At 44.3% G+C, this 17,777-nt stretch overlaps 1 protein-coding gene across 1 annotated transcript in view; it reads right to left on the bottom strand.

Moving 5' to 3' along the window:
• The window catches only part of LOC134069484 (ATP-binding cassette sub-family C member 12-like), a 36,660-nt gene extending 23,079 nt beyond the window's left edge, over positions 1–13,581 (bottom strand). The window contains exons 1-16 of the mRNA XM_062525448.1: positions 13,271–13,581; positions 11,600–11,734; positions 11,010–11,156; positions 10,220–10,367; positions 9,782–10,018; positions 9,232–9,408; positions 8,768–8,915; positions 6,926–7,074; positions 5,157–5,264; positions 4,694–4,882; positions 3,973–4,044; positions 2,886–3,010; positions 2,203–2,275; positions 1,717–1,920; positions 1,226–1,360; positions 648–738 (exon numbers count right to left, since the gene is read on the bottom strand). Coding sequence (XP_062381432.1) covers positions 648–738; positions 1,226–1,360; positions 1,717–1,920; positions 2,203–2,275; positions 2,886–3,010; positions 3,973–4,044; positions 4,694–4,882; positions 5,157–5,264; positions 6,926–7,074; positions 8,768–8,915; positions 9,232–9,408; positions 9,782–10,018; positions 10,220–10,367; positions 11,010–11,156; positions 11,600–11,625 — 2,029 coding nt within the window. The 5' untranslated portion in view covers positions 11,626–11,734; positions 13,271–13,581. The remainder of the gene's footprint in view (positions 1–647; positions 739–1,225; positions 1,361–1,716; positions 1,921–2,202; positions 2,276–2,885; positions 3,011–3,972; positions 4,045–4,693; positions 4,883–5,156; positions 5,265–6,925; positions 7,075–8,767; positions 8,916–9,231; positions 9,409–9,781; positions 10,019–10,219; positions 10,368–11,009; positions 11,157–11,599; positions 11,735–13,270) is intronic.
• Positions 13,582–17,777: the final 4,196 nt, after the last annotated feature.

The following is a 17,777-nucleotide window of genomic DNA, read 5'->3' as shown; positions in this document are numbered from 1 at the left end:
GGACCTCTATCAGCTCAAGGACCCTTGAGAGGGACACTGTGTACAGACCCCCCCCCCCCACCCCCCTCACCCCACACAAATTTAGACGTGATATTCATCTGATATTTGGAACTAACTCAAACACACACACACACTCACACACACAGTTAGGCTCATACATTTTTGAACCCATGCTAAAGTTGACTAAAAAGAGTAACATAAAATCATCTTTTGGAAATTGAGGAAAAATTGAGGAAATATCCAACCTCTAAGGACACCAATTTTCTTTGTAAATGAATGATGCATAGTAAATAAATAAATGTTCTTTATTACAATAAGGGGGTCATCAGTATTCCCACCCCTACATGTATGTTAAATTCCCATAGAGGCATGGATCCAGGATACTACTGTATGTATCCTGATGAAGTTCCCTTGGCCTTTGGAATTAAAATAGCCCCATCATCACATACCCTTCACCATACCTGGAGATTGGCACAGTGTTTTTTTTTTTTCCAGTTAGCCTCTTAGCTGTTTTGATTTGCATTGAGCTCACCGCCACAAGCTAATAGGCTAACTGAAAAAAAACAAACAAACAAAAACACTGTCAGTGCAGGTGCTACAGTAACTGCTGTCTACAGCACTGACACGGCCGTGGAAGTGTGACCTACCAGGGTTGACTCCGCTGTTCTCTTGTTTGTCTGCAGACAGCTCTAGAACCTCAATTTGCTGCGGGTCAGCTGGTGGTTCCTTACGTTCCTCCTTTAAAGAACGTATTATAGATAGAGGCACCAATCATTCAAAAAGGGCAGTATTTTAATTAGATGAATTTGAAATAAGTATTTACTTCAGCATATTTTGTCATTTATATTTTGTAGAATTGAAATAAAAATCAAAATTACTTTGAGTGATTGTATTTACAGTATTTCAAACACTTAAATACAAAAAAATCTGTCTTTGTTCTTAAATAAGCCAAAATGGAATCACTCCATTAAATATACTACCTGTAACCATGACAATATGCTATGCTTGTGTGAGACGCACCTGCTTCTGCTCCAGCTGGAAGTTGTTGATGAGCTGAGCGTAGCAACCCTGAGATGGAGTGAGATGAGTGTGTGGTGTGTGTGTGGTGTGTGTGTGTGTGTGTGGTGTGTGTGTGTGTGTGTGTGTGTGTGTGTGTGTGTGTGTGTGTGTGTGTGTGTGTGTGTGTGTGTGTGTGTGTGTGTGTGTGTGTGAGAGAGAGACGTACCTGCGTCTGCTCCAGCTGGAAGTTGTTGATGAGCTGAGCGTAGCGACCCTGAGCCTTCATCAGAGACGTGTGTGTCCCCGCCTCCTTAATGTCACCGTTCTCAAGGAGCAGCACGTCGTCACAGAACTCCAGGTACTACACCACACCAGAGGAGGAGGAGGAGGAGGAGGAGGAGGGGGAGAGGAGGAAGAGAGTGGGGGGGGGGGGAGTAAGTAAGTAAGTAAAGTAAAGTGCTTGACACAAAATTGCTTGAAAAATAAAAGCACAGTAGTAAAAAAGAATCTATTAAACACAATTAAACTTAATAAAACACATACAAATACACAGGGTGCTGTGCACAGATATAAATACACAGGATGCTCTGCACGGAGTCACCCAAAAGCTAATCTAAACAAACAAGTCTTCAGTTGCCCCTTTAAACACTCAACATTTCCAGCAAATCTAGTGCTGGTTAGAAGAGCAGTCCAGAGTCTGGGGGCCGTAGCTGGTACCTGTAGCTGATGGGTGACCAGGATGACAGACTTGCCCTTCAGGGCTTTCTTCACACACTCCTCAAAGATGTGTTTGCCCACGTGAGCGTCCACTGCAGACAGCGGGTCGTCCAGCAGGTAGATGTCCCGGTCCGAGTAGACCGCTCGGGCCAGACTGATCCGCTGCTTCTGACCGCCCGACAGGTTCAGCCCACGCTCACCAATCTGAGCACACACACACACACATACACATACATTTTATTTTCATTTTCAATTCGATTTATTTAAGATGATTTAATAAAACACACACACACACACACACACACACACACACACACACACACGCACGCACGTCGCACACACAGGATACACATGCACGCATGTGCACACAACCATTTACATAACATACATACATACACACATACCTAAAATATACAGTATATTCACATAAAAGATAGTCAAACACACACACACACACACACACATTTGGGTGTGTACACTACTCACCTCAGTTTCATCACCGTAGCAGAGTATGGCCAAGTCTGCCTTGAGAGAGCATACCTTGATGACGTCATTATACCTGTGAGGGAACACACACACACACACACACACACACACACACCTTATTGAGATCTGATCGTTTTCAGACATGTACAGTATACACTGACCAATGATCTTGCACCGTGTGCACTGTGGGAGGTTACTGTTAACCAAACATGTAGGAAGATGGGTTTAGTTCAACGGCATTCTCTTTCTGAGAAGCAGAAAAGTGGAACTCTCTAATTCTCTAAGATAATTCTGCACTAATCTCTGATGATATTCTGTCTAGAATGGAGTGCAAATTTCTAAGTGAACCCAAACTTTTGACCGGTAGTGTATTATCTGTAATCACAAACCTTCCGACGTCACTTTGTACTTGTTTTTAACAAAACAATCTGAAATTTTTCTTCCCCCTCTCAATCAAATGTTCTGTCTTATACTGCTTATGTTGCTTTGGTTTATTTGTTAATCTCTACACTAATACTTGTCTACTTCAGAGGTTCCCAAACTTAAAACTGCTGAGGCCTTATTGCAGTTCTTAACAAGTTCTGCAGCCCAAGAATAAATAAAGGTTGGAAGGATGAATTAATGTGGTGTGTGTGTGTGTGTGTGTGTGTGTGTGTGTGTGTGCATGTGTATGTGTGCAGTACCTTTTCTGGTTGAAAGGCTGTCCCATGAGGATGTTGTCCCTCACGGATCCGTGGAAGATCCAGGCCTGCTGGGAAACGTAGGCAAACGTCCCGTCTGCTATCACAGACCCCTTCAGCAGGTGCATCTGAGAAACATACACACACACACACACACACACACACACACACACACACCACACCCACACACACACACACACACACACACACACACACACACACAGACACACAGACACATACACACAAAGGCATTCATGACTCTTTCAGAGGCTGGAGAGTAAAAGTGAATGGGGGTTGTTTTTATCCACATGGAGTTGCAGTGGCAGGTTGGAGAATCTAGTCCAGATTGACCAATGATCAGGGGGCAACACTAAAGAACAATTCTAGTCCAGATTGACCAATGATCAGGGGCAACACTAAAGAACAATTCCGGCAATCTTCCATATACATCTCTGTCTCTCGGGGTCACCTACTGTCGGTACGGAAAACCCCCCAAAAAACTACTTTCAGCTACAGTAGCTGCAGCAAACAGCTAGCAGCCAGGCTACAGTGCTACTCTCATGAACATACTGCCTTACAGCCGCCCGCATTACTTACCTGCTCTAGGACACTGGATATGAGCGATGGTTTAATTACCTGTTCTGTTCTAGAATACTGGGTATGACTGATGTTTTTATTTATTTTGCCTGATGAAGACCCAGTAGGGTTTTCATTAAACGGGAGCAATTTATCAGTGTTGCAGACATTACATTCCTTTTCCTATGATGTTTTTATTTACCTGCTCTAGGACACTGGATATGAGTGATGGTTTAATTACCTGTTCTGTTCTAGAATACTGGGTATGACTGATGTTTTTATTTATTTTGCCTGATGAAGACCCAGTAGGGTCGAAATGTTTTTTTTATTAAACGGGAGCAATTTATCAGTGTTGCAGACATTACATTCCTTTTCTTATGATGTTTTTATTTACCTGTTCTAGGACACTGGATATGAGTGATGTTTTTATTTACCTGTTCTAGGACACTGGATATGAGTGATGTTTTTATTTACCTGTTCTAGGACACTGGATATGAGTGATGTTTTTATTTACCTGTTCTAGGACACTGGATATGAGTGACGTTTTTCCACTGCCCACATTTCCACAAACTCCAAGCAGGTTTCCCTGGAAAACAAAAGATCATGTCAGTCATTTGTGACGGTAGACACCACTGTTGAGCCTTCAGTTGTGGACTTGATACAACACAACACCAATGAAAGAAGGTTCCTGATAACCCCAAACTAACTAAAAACTAACATCCATGAAGTCCATTCTGTCACATCACTGGCAGTCCAGTCGCACAAACATTATCGTTTAACAAAATGTAATTTGAGAAAATATTGATGAATCAATTTGTCAGCTGATGAAGGTGGGGGTATTCTGTATATCCACCATCTGTGTTTGTAAAGCTCTCCTTGGTAACGGTGACGTTTTTACAACCATAAGAGAGTCTGGCAGTATTCATGGCTTTGCCATCATTATGGTTATTGCAAGTCTATGTTAGATACAATCAGGGACATGTGATCAACAAGTACTGTATATACACACAGACACAGGTATGTAAGGAAATCCATTTTTGTCAAGAATAAAACATTCTGCGATGGTATGATACGTGTTCCTCATAGTTCCTCCATATGACTCAATTCTCAGACTCAAGAATTGGAATATTTTTTTGCCCAAAATGTTTAGTGACGATAAATGTTTCTGGTAGAATATGCACACGGACACACACAAACATACATACACACTAACACGCACACGCACACACACACACCTTGGGCAGGGTGAAGCTGATGTTCCTGAGGGTGGGTTTGTTCTCTTCAGTGTGTGTGTCGTTGTTTGTACTCTCAGGTGAGCTGTCAGGTGACTTCCAGGAGAAGGAGGCGTTCTCCATCAGCAGAGCCGCCCCCAGCCCCTTCCTCTGGGTCAGATAGGACTCAGGGTTCTGCAGCAACATCAGCTTCTGAAGAGCAACACACACACACACACACACACACACATATATATCATATACACAGTACACACACATATTCCACCCAACCACCCACACACACACACACAAATATCATATACACAGTACACACACACACACACACAGAGAGAGAGAGAGAGAGAGAGAGAGAGAGATACACAAATATCATATACACAGTACACACACACACACACACACACACACACACACACACACACGTCACATATTATACACTCACACACAGACGTACACATTTCAAACAAACCTTGAGTCTTGAAAGGGACACAATGCCTTCAGCTAGACATTTGATAAAGTAGGGCATGAAGGCCAAATAGAAGTTCATTGTGTTAAAGACAGCCATGATGGTGAAAGCCTGCAGAGGAGAGAAGAGAAGAGGGGGAGAGAGAGAGAGAGAGAGAGAGATAGAGAGAGAAGTTGTCAAATATATTTATGGACAATCCACTGCAGCTTTCCTCCCGTTACAGTTCCAGCCAACAACCTTTTCATGGCCACTTTCACTTCCATTTCTGAACACACAATCCTGAGTGTAGACGCATGGAAATCTTGTTTATGCGAAACTAGAAACAAAGCTTTTTTATTTATTTATTTATTTTACAGATCAAAATCGACATCTCACACTAACTGTGTTTTTGTTAGGTTAGGTTTATGTTTCGTTCAAGAGCTTGACAACTATAACCACATAAACCACATAACTTTTGGGTTAAATGATGGATAGCAACGAGCAGATCTATGGAATCAAAATTGACTCATGTGTCTTGTACATGTGCATGACGTTTTGAAACTAGAAATAATTTGTGAATAATGTGAGTGAAAATGATTCTTACAAGTAATTGTCAATATTATGAATATGCACTACATGTACACATCTATTCTAAGAGTACAGATTGGTTTTACAGCTACAAATCAACCTACAGTTAGAAATAATTTTCCACTACAAAAATATTCTAAAGTTACCACTCAATGCTCTACATACAAAAATCTATTCAACAGTTACAAATCGCTTTTGCAGGCACACAGACTTTTGCCACATTGGAGATCAAAACAAAATAAAACTAAATGAAAACTAGAAAAGCACTCTGAGAGCGCAGCTACCTCCGCCTGCATTGTTCTTCCTAGGTTGTCATGCATTTGAATCGAAACTATTCAGATCGCCACCACGTGGCCATACCATGCCATTACACCACTAAGCTAAATACATAAATGCCTCTGGAATCCCGGATCAGTCCCAAAATGTAATCGTATATGCCTTGGGTCATGTCTGACATTCCCTGAAAATCTCATCGAAATCCATCCATTACTTTTTGAGTTATCTTGCTAACAAACAGACAGACAGACAAACAAACAAACAAACAGACAAACAAACACCAGTCCCCGATGAAAACATATACCTCCTTGGCGGAGGTAAACAAAAGTATTTATTTCACTAAATGACAAAGTAATTTTGCTCTCACTGTAATTGGTTTACAGTTACACTATTGTTATTAATACATTATCATACTGTTACTAATGTTATTAATACATTATCACTGTACTAAACTGCCTTGAACTATATTTATATTTAATCTTAAACCTCAGTCTATACTGATACTGCACTATTCCCACCCTCTTTTCCATTGTATACGGCATCTTGCTAGTGCTGTTGGGATACCCATGACCATGGCAACCATGGCAACCTTGACAGGGACAACAAGGAGGCGGACATTCCCCCTCCGGACACTTGCATTAGGCCTACTCTATCCCACCCATATGCCTATTTATTTGCAAATGTACATACTGTATTTATTATCATACTTCGCCATATTCTACTGCCCTTCATTCTATTCTACTGTTCTGTTTTTTTATCATTTTATGTTGTATGTGTTTTATGAGTGTTGTACTTTGAAAGCAAAGTTAATCAGAGTCAAATTCCTTGTTTGTTTACGCAAACCTGGCCAATAAAACTGATTCTGATTCTGAACCGAGACAGCAAGAGAGAGAAGAGGAAGAGGAAGAGAGGAAGAGGAGGGTACTGACCGTGGAGGGGTCCAGGGGGAGTCCGAGGAGTGTGTGTGTGATAAACGTGAGGATGGTGGCCAGGGCGGGAACGATGGCCGTGTTCGCAGTGTTCACACTCTGCACATAACCTGCCCTCTGGAGAAGACTCTTCTCTTTCTTACGGATCTCTACACACACACACACACACACACACACACACACACACACACACAGACAGACAGAGACAGAGAGAGAGAGAGAGAGAGAGAGAGAGAGAGAGTGAAAGAGAGCAAGAGAGGGAGACCTCAAACTGTCACTGAAGTGAGGTGGTTTACCTTAAGTAAAGCTCTACCTGAAGTGCCACACCCACTTGGGTTGTTTTTTGTCTCTGCTTAATATGTGGCTTTGTTTTCTCAAGCTTTGTTTGAGGAAGGATTGCAAGAGGGGAGGGTAGAGAAGTTGCAGAGATCACGTTTTTTGTTACACAAACTACGACAAAACCGTTCAAAATAACATAAACAATTGCACTACCCTGTCCCACCCATAGTGTTCTATTGATTTATAAATGTACTTACTGTAATTACGCTTTTACATAACCATATTCTACTGCTATTCACACAAACTCACTGTAGCCTCATAGCCTACAGTTGGAACGCATTAGCCCACGTCTAGTTTTTTAAGTGGAAAAATGGCAACAAAGGCTAGAGTAATATTGATAACGATCACAACATAAGAAGAAAACATGCTGCTACATTACTATGCTAATTTACTAGTTTATTATTCGGTATGAAAACCAGAAACGTTTGATGTTTTGCTAGGAATAGAAACGAAACCAGCAACTTTACATTTTGTTATGTTCTGGAACAGAAACGTTTATCTAAAATAATGGTAACCGGTTAATACCGTTATTTTTTTTTGTTCTTTGACAAGATTTCTGTGCAATATGACTTGGTGAGGTTCACACCCAGTCGTTCACCCATTGGGCGAAATGTAATACAGAAGTTTGCCACCAGCCGTACAGGATCTTTTCTCATTTCTCTCTAGGCTCTTGGGCATGTGTTTATAAGTTCAATACTCATAATGGCAGCTGTGTACACACCATTGTGATTTTGTATTGTCTGATGACATAAGAGAGACAAAAATGCCCCCAGATTTTGCCAATCAATATTCACAACGGCAGCTATGTAGCCTACCGTATTCAGTTATTTGTACAGATTTAGCTATGTGAGTTGCACAGGCTTTTGCATGGATGTACGAACTACAGTGATGTGTCTGTAATGCTTTGTCGTTTTGCATTGTCTGATGACATAAGAGAAACAAATGCACTAATTGGGCCCTGGCCAGGCTTGGTCAACTGAAGTTCTCAATGAAAGCGATGTAGTAGCCTGCCCTGTTTGTCATGTGCACCAATAGACCGTATGCATGAAAGGTGTCATGTAATTAGTGTCTACACTGCCCCGGTTGGTTGTTGCACCTAGTGATTAGTGCACCTACCAGTACCTTATGATGCGTGCGTTAAAAATGTTAAGCTGTTTACATAATATAGCCTAGTGCTTTATTTAATGTTTGTTTAATAACAGGATAGAGACTTCAGGAAAATGACTAACAATATTAGCGTAAAGTTCTACTGACCAGCCTACTTATTTGGATGTCCCACAGCTGACATGGAACGCTATTAACCGGTTCAGGAACTTTATTTTTTTGTTCTACTAACCGGTTCAGGAACGTCAATTTTAGGGTTGAACCGAAAAACCGGAAACGTTAAAATACTGTTTCTGTTCAGAACGTACCAATTGGGAAATAATTCTGGCTCAAAGCCCTATATTGAAGGTGAGCAGACCTCTATGTGCTATAGCTGCTGTGAGTGGATCATGCAGGTACCTGTGATCTTCTTCTCAAAGGACTCTTCCCAGGCGTACATCTTGATGAGCTTGATGCAGGTGAGAACCTCGTTCATGGTGCGCACTCGGCTGTCTGTTACCGTGACAGCCTTCCTCCGAAAGACATTTATCACCTTGGCAGTACAAAACTACAGCCACACACATTGTCAACGACAGGGAAGCACTTCAAACACACAGACAGATCCCACATTCCAATCATTCTGCACAGGTGGACAAACACAGATGTACACACACACACAGACTATGTGTGTGTGTGTGTGTGTGTGTGTGTGTGTGTGTGTGTGTGTGTGTGTGTGTGTGTGTGTGCGCGTGTGTGTTTGTGTGTGTCTTCATGGGGATCAAACCCAGGTAGACGAAGACTCTGATGAGAGCGGTGTGTGGATGAAAACATAGCAGCACAGTGTGTGTGTGTGTGTGTGTGTGTGTGTGTGTGTGTGTGTGTACCTGTATGGGGATGAAGCCCAGGTAGATGGAGACTCCGATGAGGGCGGTGTATCCCAGGATGTAGCAGGCGTACGAGATGCAGAGTAGCAGTGCCAACAGCACGCCAGACAGCATGTAGGAGCCGTACACCACCGCCTCAAACATCCGGCTGCTATCCACCGTCAACACGTTAAGGATCTACACAATACACAACAGCTCAGAACGGGTGTGTGTGTGTGTGTGTGTGTGTGTGTGCGGTGCCAACAGCACGCCAGACAGCATGTAGGAGCCGTACACCACCGCCTCAAACATCCGGCTGCTGTCCACCGTCAACACGTTAAGGATCTACACAATACACAACAGCTCAGAAGGGGTGTGTGTGTGTGTGTGTGTGTGTGTGTGTGCGGTGCCAACAGCACGCCAGACAGCATGTAGGAGCCGTACACCACCGCCTCAAACATCCGGCTGCTGTCCACCGTCAACACGTTAAGGATCTACACAATACACAACAGCTCAGAAGGGGTGTGTGTGTGTGTGTGTGTGTGTGTGTGTGTGTGTGTGTGTGCCTCACCTGTCCCACAGACACGGTGGTGATGATGCGCATGCTGATGATCTTCCTGAAGGCGAGCATGGAGAAGGCCCCTTTAACGCGCGTGGCCGTGCGCAGGCTGATGGCCCATGTCAATGAATACAGGAAGGTTCTGCTGATCTCAGAACAGAACAGGGCAAAGCACATCCCCAAACCGTAGCTCAAGGAGTACTGACCTGGAGTCTCTGCATAGCTCAGGATCTTATACACCAACACAGCCTGGAGGATAGAGAGAGGGAGAGAGAGAGAGAGGGAGAGAGAGAGAGAGAGAGAGAGAGAGAGAAAGAGAGAGGGATGGCATTACAGCGTACTTGAAAAAAGGCTTTTGAATGCGTAAAACAGGTCTGACATATTGCATGTTTCTATCTGTAACAGTGCACAGTGGGCTTTGCATGGGTGAAGATGCGTGTGGCTGCATACCGGCCCCAAGAAGAGCGCCCCCGTCAGGAGGAAGGAGGACATGACACTGAGCATGAGACGGGTCCTCTGGAAGAGCAGCACCACCTTCACCAGAGACGCCTTCTGTAGTCCCACACGAGACACCTCCGCCTCCCACAACTCCTCTAGCCTGACAACACACACACACACACACACACACACACACACACACACACACACACACACACACACACACACACACTTAGTAAAAGGAGATAACAAAGTTACCGAATTCAAAGCAAGGGTCGGGATTCCTCGGTCCTCTCTATTGTGCAACTGCCGTTAGCTCCACAACACCACATGCCCTCCGTCACCCACTTTGAGTGTTTGCAGCCAAAAATATCCATTTTCTTTTCATGTCACCATAGCACACAAATCATGGGAGGAGATGGAGTAACATAGCTAACATATAGAGAACTATATGCACGTTTCTATATCCGTAGATGTATTTGAGACAGTGGCCGAAGGAGAGCCGGGCTACATACCAGTTGTATTTAGCAACTCCAGTCAGCTACATTGGTAATTACATGAAATAAGGACAAAGCAACAACTACTCCACCCATATCTCACACCACGACAGGTGTGTGGATATGGGGGTCATGACACGCATATCGACAGGTGTGTGGATACGAGGGGATATCGGTTTCAGGATTCACGATTTTACGCACATCGTTACAGCACTAATCAGGATCACTAGTTAGGAAGAATCAGGATTCTCAGTAACTGGACTGGCTGGTCAGTGGCACCAGGTGAGGAGAGTGAGGGAACAGACCTGTCCCCATTGGTCCTGGCTCCGTCGTGAGGCGAGAGGAACAGAGAGCTTTGGTCCAGACTGTTGCGGGAGATCCTCCACATGATGGGCGTCAGCCAGGAGAAGGAGGCGAAAGAGAAGAGCCCTGCATTGTCCAGAGGGTGCGACCTGGACACACAAGGTCACTCAGAGGTCAAGTGAGGTACTGTGTGATGTGTGATCTGTAGACTATGTTAGTAGTAGTGGTGGTGCTGGTGGTGTGTGTGTGTGTGTGTGTGTGTGTGTGTGAGTGTGCGTGTGTGTGTATGTGCTCACCTTAATGATAAGCAGAAAGGGATCATGGTCTTTAAACCGTGGTAGTAGCGTTGGTGCTCTGGCTGGTGTGTGTGTGTGTGTGTGTGTGCACGCATGCATTTGTGAATATGGGCGTGTTTGTTTGCATGCATGTACGTTAACCCCGATGACATGCAGAAGGGGATCATGTTCTGTAAGCCGTGAGAGTAGTGGTGGTGTGTGTGTGTGTGTGTGTGTGTGTGTGTGTGTGTGTGTGTGTGTGTGTGTGTGTGTGTGTGTGTTTGTGTGTGTGTGTGTGTGTGTGTGCGTGCGCCCACCCTGATGGCATGCAGAATGGGAACATGGTAGAAGTGGTGGCACGGTGGTTGGGAGATTGTCGTCCACGGGTTCCCCGACTGAAGGATCAGCTCCTTTGCCAGGATCAACCAGGAATCACTGAACCAACACCGCTTCTGGAGGGAGATCGGGGGCAGAAGAAATAGCTGATTGATGCTTTTCTAATGGCATGGCCTTAATTATCACTTTAATTCACAAACACACCAGACTGTGGTGCTGGACAGGTGATCTTGAGATGGGCATTTGGACAGGTATGCACAGAAGGTTGGGCTATATTCTAATAGATAACGTTCAAATACACAGTAATTAAGCCTGCTTATAGAGGCCCTGTTATTCACACTTTCACACACACTTTATTTTTGGGGTCACAACTTGTAAACCTTGTCACCATTGCCTCAAAGTCTAAACAAGCTTGTGAGATGCTCTGTTTCTGAATATGTCAGGTGGAGAATATAGATCACCTTGGTCCATAGATATACTTCATCGCATCATAGTAAGGATATAAATACTGTCAATGTATGTACACATATGTACACTTACTGTCACCGTACCCCAGTGACAGCTACCAAAAGCTACGCTTAGAACTTTCATCACCAGATGAATAACAGGCAGCTTGCAAGTGACATCACATCTCTCCACTCATCGGAGACTCATCACAGTACATCCAAACTAACCTTAGGTTAAGCATTCACTTCTGCTGTGAGATTTCAAACGGCTCACCAACAAAACTTATATCAACGTATAACTAATAGCAACAGGACTGAATGCTCTCTCCAACGTCAAGGGGGCAAAGACAAACGCTAATCCAAATCCCAGTGTGTTCAATAACACGTTTACTCGGTGAATGTGAATCTCCTAACCTGGCTATTCAATCTTACTCTCAATAGCGATAAAGCTCCTAACCTGACTAAGCTGTCCAAATTTCATTACCTCAGTGCACAGGTCACCACAGGGACCCAACAGGTTGGAGGCCCACCACTCATTTGAAACAAAGAAAAGTTCAACAAAAGCATGTTGGGGGTGGGGTGAGGTGTTTCCGGAGAGGATAAAGCGGCCAGGTTTATGCAAGCAAGCCCAAAAGAGCCTTACAAGAGACTAAATGTATTGCTGGGCTTAAAGTGAAAAACGGATCCTGAGCCTAACGATGCTTCAGCTGGGGATGTGTTGGGGGTGTACTGTAGGATCCACATGCAGACCGGCCATCAGAGGGCACCGAGCTGTTAAGCATTTAACACTATTGAACAAATACGGTATTACATTATTGTGCACATGCCGTTACAGATGCAAAGCCCTTTCAACAGTAGCCAGTGAAAACATCATGCGTTACAATGAAACTATTCATTCTAACTACAAATGCAATTTCAATGTTTCATTTCGCTACATTAGCCTACATTGCTTGCAGGAGAAAAAGCCTGGCCAGTTTTCAGTGGTTACTTTTATAACTTTTCTTAGGCAAGTGGAGAGTAGAGTTCGGAGTCGGACTACGCGTATTTTTATGAAATGTAGCCTAATTGTTTAAATGTTAGCAAGAAACAACGGGCTACTCTGGCGTGGCATAGCCTACAGATGGATAAATTACGCTACTGATAATGGCAAGAAAAAGAATCACGCTATATTCAATTTTGACTAAACACAGTCCCCACGGGGATTACCAATTCTCTGGTTGTTGTTTAAAGGCTGCCGTTGGAATCCACAACGTTGTAGGCTGAATACTGTAGATTATCGGATAATCTGCAGCACTGCAGGTTGCGGACTCACTCGCAGATGCGCACATGCGTCGAGCTCTACCTACTGTAGCCTCTATTGTGCCTCCGCCTTTGATAACACCACATTGTAGCCAACCATGTGTATCTTGATCGAGATTTCTTTGTTTTCATTGTCTAACGGTCCATAATTTCACGACACCATCACTGATCATCATCATGCGAGTGACAGAAGCACTGTACGCTCCGAGACCGTAGCCCTCCGGCACCCTCGGGCTCCCCGCGACACTCTCAGCTGTCGGCTGGATGACTTCTCTTGCTGTAAGAACCGGCAACCAAGTCCCGCCCTTCTCTATGTTTGATTGGCTTGACACGTTTGTTAGGTTGAAAGCGAAAGCTGCCATTGGTTGGGGAAGTCAGAGCGGTATCTCCAACAACGAAAATGATGACGCTCATCCATAGGCTTTCCCGACTTTTTTTTTTTTTTTTACCGAGGACAGTCACGACACGTCCGAGAATGATCAGCTTTTAAAGAAAAAAAACAGAGCTTCATTATTTCATATCTAGAAGCCTGTGTGTTTTGCAATTATAAGATACGTATAGCCTAGTTATAGTGGAATATTCACAAAATCTTAAATATTAATATACTCTAATACAGATTAAACAAAACAATAGAGGCATTTTGCAAATGACCAAAAGTGAAGATAGCCTACCATACTTTGGCTCAACCATGACCAATTCTAAAATTGAATGGAGATATGCCTTACATAAGAGTTCTGTATCTCACTATTTTTGATAAATATCTGCCTGTCTCTGCTGATCATGTGTGTCACCTATGCAGAAAAGCTTAGGACTGAAGCAGCAGGACATCCTAACTGGTAATCTTGCAAAGGAGCGTAGCCTACATGTTCCCCACTTTGTATGGGGACCGGGGAACATGGGACCCTTTTTTCCCTTAATTTTAGAAAAGGTCCTATGTTCCCCGGTTTTCCCCAAAAGGATCATGTTCTCCGTTATGTACTTTGTCACGCTCTGTTATTCTACCTAGTCGGAGCTCATAGTGACCAGCAGTATAAGTGCTAAATGCACACTTCCCCTACACACACACACTGCCCCTTAACCCTCCAACCCCAACATACAGTACACTATTAGCCCAAGCTTTCTTCCTGAACAAGGGGATTTTTCCTTGCCTCTGTTGCTCCTGGGTGTCCCTTGGTGCTCCCCAACCCCTCTTTTGTATAGTAGGCCTATCTATTTTATTTTATTCTTTCTTTAATTTATCTCTGTTGAATGGACACTTGAGCACAAGGCATTTCATTACTTATAAATGAGTACATGGCAATAAACTTGAACTTGAACTTCAACTTCTTTGTTTGAAAAAGTGTTCTAAAATAAGGAGCAATGAAATGACCCAACACTGTAAATGGTTTGAACATTTGTAATGTATTAACAGTAAAATAACACACACACACAGTCACACACACACAAACAAATAATCTAATCTAATCTAAACAAACATTCACAACAATAAAGTTGAACCTGATCTAAGACAGACACACACTAATCTAATCTAAAGTGTGCGGTCAGGCCCCTCGAGCTCTGCAGATGGCTTGCTGCGGTGGCGTCAAGGCTCTGCGGCGGCAGTGTCCTGGGCTGTGCGGCCCCTCGGGCTCTCAGAAGCTGGCGGGGAGGGCTGGCAGGTCTGCTGCCGCTGCCGCTGCCTCCTCCTCGGCCGGCAGTGCCCTCTCCTGCCGCCCCTGCCTCCGCCGCGCGGGCACGCGGTGTTGGCCCAGGGCCCTTCGGAGTCTGAGCGTCTGCAGGCGCCCGAATCGGCGGGTGGACTGCAGAGCTGCAGTGAGCCTTTCGAAGAGTAAAACAAGCATTCTCGTTACACTTTTCACATTTACGCTAGATGTTTCCCCAACAATTCCCATCAGGTCATGACTCCGTTGAGATAGCAAATATACCCATCAGGTCATGACTCCGTTGAGATAGCAAATATACTCACAGCCGGACTCGGAGCCTTAGCTCACGGACTTCAACGTCACGTGGATCACGAGCCTCCCCCTCCTCTTCCCGATACAGCGCCTCCTCCTCCTCTAGTGCCACTGCCCCCTCCTCCTCCTCTTCCTTCATTGCCGTCGCCGCCTGCTCTTCCTCCTCCTCCTCCTCCTCCTCCTCCTCCGGCCGCAGGTCCAGGGAAGAGACCATGGGCAGCTCTTCCTCCTCCTCCTCCGGCCGCAGGTCCAGGGAAGAGACCATGGGCAGCTCTTCCTCCTCCTCCTCCAGCCGCAGGTCCAGGGAAGAGGCCATGGCCTGCTCTTCCTCCTCCTCCTCCTCCTCCTCCTCCGGCCGCAGGTCCAGGGAAGAGACCATGGGCAGCTCTTCCTCCTCCTCCTCCAGCCGCAGGTCCAGGGAAGAGGCCATGGCCTGCTCTTCCTCCTCCTCCTCCTCCTCCTCCTCCGGCCGCAGGTCCAGGGAAGAGGCCATGGGCAGCTCGGGCTCCGAGGCCCTCAGCTCCGCCAGCAGGCCCAGGGCCTTGGTCCTCTTCGCCCGCCGCACAAGCTCCTCCCTCTCGTAGGCGGGCAACTCCTTGTGGGTTTGCACATGCTTGTCCAGCCGTTTGCCCTGGTGACTGCAGCCCGCGACTGGGCAGGGGTCCTCATGCAAGGGCAACCTCCCGGAGGCCAGCTTGCACAGGATGCCCCTCTCTACCGCGTTCACCACCTTGTGCCTGTTTGTCAGGTGCAAGGACATGGAGGCGTGGCTTTTCCTGCAAATGGGGCACTCGTATGGGTGTCGTGATCGTACCATTTTCTAAAATGATCAGAAAAACAACATTCTTAGCATTATCAGCTAGCATATTACCATTGCTACAATGTAACAGAGGTCATTCCATCTCAATTCAACGGATTTTAGAGAAACTTGCTGCTTGACCATCTCAGATTTGCTTCAAAATGTTACCATCTAAAGAGTAACCATTTAAACTAACTTAGACAAAATATTAGCTTGGTATACCCAAATATATCCAGAGAAAAACATTTTTGAACATGGTATCCCCTTCTGATTTTTGGCACATTTGCGCCCTCATCTAAGTCTGCAGCAAAGTCATTATTTCAAGGAGTCAAGACAATCATTTTCTGTGAATAATGATTGCTACCTATAGATTGCACATATGCATTTGTTAGCTATATGTGTTGATACTCCAGAAAGTGTATGGGCTTTCAGACTGTGACATTTCAAGATGGTATCATGTCTATGGTTATTGACATTTTTTTTTGGTATGATGTTAGCAAAAGCCTAATGTCAAGCTAAAGGCAGGTTAACGGTATCAATTTGTTTTAATATGGGCGGCACATATATCAGACCAGACGCTAATAGTTTAGGCACTAGTAGCTGAAATAGTTCATTTCTCATCTCAAGCGTACAAACCTACTGTAAGCAAAATAATGTCATACAAATTACATTTAGTTTCAGCAGCCATTTTTTCACAGCTGTTTCAGACATTGCCGCAAAGGATTATGGGGAGAAGCATGCTGCCATTCATGCTGTCATTCAAAATTGACCGGTATTCTGAAAAATCTAAGATACAGTATATTGAAAGGCAGCAAAAATAGTTGTTTTTTTTTCCGAACCGCACTTGTTGCCTTGCACTCCAGATAGTTAAATATAAATAAGGCAGCAGTTTTCCCGTTTTGAACGGAGCCCAGGGTACTGAAATTAGGAATAATAACCTCAAATCAGTGGCAGATCCATCCTAGCACCTAGCGCACTGAGCTAGATAGCAAAATTGGGTTTCTAATCAGCTACAACGTGACTCATACAGTACTCTTACAACATAGGGAGGGACAGTAATCTCATCGCCATCTAGTGGTTACGTTCCTAGAGGCTAGCGGGAGGGGATGGGATTTTCGTTTAGAAAAAATATATCTCAGCCCATGATGGGAACTTGGTTAAATGCCTTCAATATGCTATGCATTTAGGTCAGCTATTGCTTCTAGTGGTCATACTTTATTTTTTAGGATCAGTTTAGGTGTTTTGAGTTTGACTGATCAAAACGGCAATTTGCTTAACTGGCTTTACATATTTTTGTAATAACGGAGAGCGATGTAAACCACGTGGTAATTACCTTCATGTTGGGATAACTTGTGTTGTGCTCCTACTCACACAAGAGCTGGCAGTAAGTGTGATTGTCTACTAACTAACCAACCAACTAGCTAACAGGCTAATAAACAAACCATGCTAGGTGAGTAACGTCGTCGAAGGGTGTCACGTCACTTGTAGTTGTAGTTCATTTATGAAATGAAACGAGCAATTTCTTTTTTTTTTAATTTTTTAAATAAGGCGAAATAGGGTCTGATATTTTCACAGTTAGTAGATTATTACAGTGTGCAGACTGAAAAATATTTTTGGTGGATAAGATCGCTGGTATAGCTGCGTAGTATTTATTTGAAAA

This window comes from Sardina pilchardus, chromosome 21 (genome assembly GCF_963854185.1).
Source record: "Sardina pilchardus chromosome 21, fSarPil1.1, whole genome shotgun sequence".
Lineage (NCBI taxonomy): Eukaryota > Metazoa > Chordata > Actinopteri > Clupeiformes > Clupeidae > Sardina > Sardina pilchardus.
Note: the sequence above shows the minus strand (reverse complement) of the source record. Positions and strands in the feature narration are given on the sequence as shown.